Here is a 1954-nt window from a genome sequence, read left to right on the forward strand (position 1 = left end):
GGATGCAAACAATCAAATCTTTCCTCTATGTTTTGGTGTAGCAGAATCAGAAAACAATGAGGCATACATTTGGTATCTTCTGGAGATTAGAAAAGTTTTTCCAGAAGCTCACCATGGTATCTGCCTCTATCACTTTGAGAAAAATTTAAAGCAAAGACATGCAAAAGCCACGGTAATAAATCTTTTTCAAAGTGCAGGTCATACAAACGTGAAGATTTTAATCAGTTAATGTCCTAACTCAAAAGTATTGACAAGAAAACGTACAATTACATAATGGAAGAGCCTCCAGAGAGATGGGCTTGATTGTAATTCCCACGGCGACGTTATAATATGCTAACAACAAACATGGTAGAATCAATGAATTCCGTTTTACTAAAAGGGAGAGAAATGCCTATTTTAAGAATGTTAGATTTCACCCAAGAAAAGTTAGGAGAGTGGTTTTACGAACGGAGAAAAAAGGCAAATGAAACTTTTCACAGAGTATCAATATGGGCAGAAGAAGAGATGACTAAGAAGATGGACTTGGCTTGTAAAATGTTTGTGAGTATATTTATTAACTTCAGCTTTTTATATCTGTTGTAGTGATTTACTGCTTACATTTAAAAAATTTAATACTTTTTCTTTTTGAAGCAACAATACACTAATATAGTTTGTCTTAATTTTTTATTCCTTCTTAGATGTTCAACCTTGATTCAATGTTGTTCAGAATAAATAGTGAAGAAATCGAATTCATTGTGGACTTAAAGAAGAGAACTTGTGACTGCCTGGAATTCCAACTTGATGAATTGCCCTGTCCACATGCAATTGCTGCTATTAATAAGAGATATTTGCAGAAATCTGATTACTGCTCAAATTGGTATTCAAAGGAAACATGGTTGAAAACATATGAAGGATATGTGAATACCGTGGGAGATCAAAAATCATGGGATATACCACAAAATGTACAATCTGAGATCACAAAACCTCCTGATGTAGAGATTTTACAAGGAAGAAGACAAAAGAAGAGGCATATACTTATGACTGAATCAGTACCATTCAAGTCTACCAAATGCAGTCGATGTAAACAAGTTGGGCATAACAGAACAACTTGCTTGTCTTCTCCAGCACCTCATCCATATTCAAAGAAACACACTGAAAAATACTCCAACCTTCAATAATCCTTGGTCTGCATTTAGACTTTCATTATTGTATGACATATTTGAAATGTGATTTTTTCATAGGAATATAAAAAAGAAGCTCTTGTACTATTTTATATACTGCTAAAGTACAAATCACTCATTTTTATTGTGCAGGCTTATAGGTTTGGTTGCATTTTAAAAAAGTACGCAATGACTTCTGCGAGAAAAAATCTCAGGTTACAGTATGTGAAATACATATCCTTAACATAAACACACACACACATACACAGACTCACAGACACACACATACGTGTACAGCACAAAAAAGAAAGGCATGTACAAACAAAATCTTCAGCATCTCTAAGCTGAAGTTATAAAAAATGAACTTAAGAACTTCAGCATATTCATTAAAACCAACTAAGAACTTCATTAATGAATATGCTTAATGAATATTCTGAAGTAAACAAAAAATCACAACATAAAAACATAAAAAGGAATTACAAAAACTAAACATAAAAACCAACTAAGAAGTATAAAGCAAATACCAACAAATAACAAGGATAATGCAATAGAAAGCTAAGAAGAAAGAGGATGAGAACTACATTGATACAAAAAGAGATGAGAACAACACACAAAGTACAAACAAAAACATCAGCTCTCTGAGCTGAAGTTATACAAAATTAACCTAAAAACTTCAGCTCTCTGGGCTGAAATAAACAAAAAACACAATATTAAAACATAAAAAAAAGGATTACAAACACTAACAATCATCACCACTATCATCATCATCATCACAGTACTCCTCAATTTCTCTAAATATCTCATCATCATCAGTA

General features: G+C 32.5%; 1 protein-coding gene across 1 annotated transcript; it reads left to right on the forward strand.

Moving 5' to 3' along the window:
* Positions 1–345: 345 nt before the first annotated feature.
* On the forward strand, positions 346–1157 carry LOC142180783 (uncharacterized). The gene is made up of 2 exons (XM_075252854.1): positions 346–540; positions 678–1157. Exons 1-2 carry the CDS (start codon positions 346–348, stop codon positions 1155–1157), a joined length of 675 nt encoding a protein of 224 aa, XP_075108955.1.
* The last annotated feature ends 797 nt before the right edge of the window (positions 1158–1954 follow it).

The sequence above is a fragment of the Nicotiana tabacum genome, chromosome 5, assembly GCF_000715075.1.
Source record: "Nicotiana tabacum cultivar K326 chromosome 5, ASM71507v2, whole genome shotgun sequence".
Taxonomy (NCBI): domain Eukaryota; kingdom Viridiplantae; phylum Streptophyta; class Magnoliopsida; order Solanales; family Solanaceae; genus Nicotiana; species Nicotiana tabacum.

What these genes read in the sequence shown, in the direction of transcription:
- LOC142180783 (XM_075252854.1), top strand. Translation starts at nt 346, where the DNA reads ATGGTAGAATCAATGAATTCCGTTTTACTAAAAGGGAGAGAAATGCCT. An exon ending in ACTTGGCTTGTAAAATGTTT is followed by an intron (nt 541 to 677) that starts GTGAGTATATTT and finishes ATTCCTTCTTAG; the next exon opens with ATGTTCAACCTTGATTCAAT.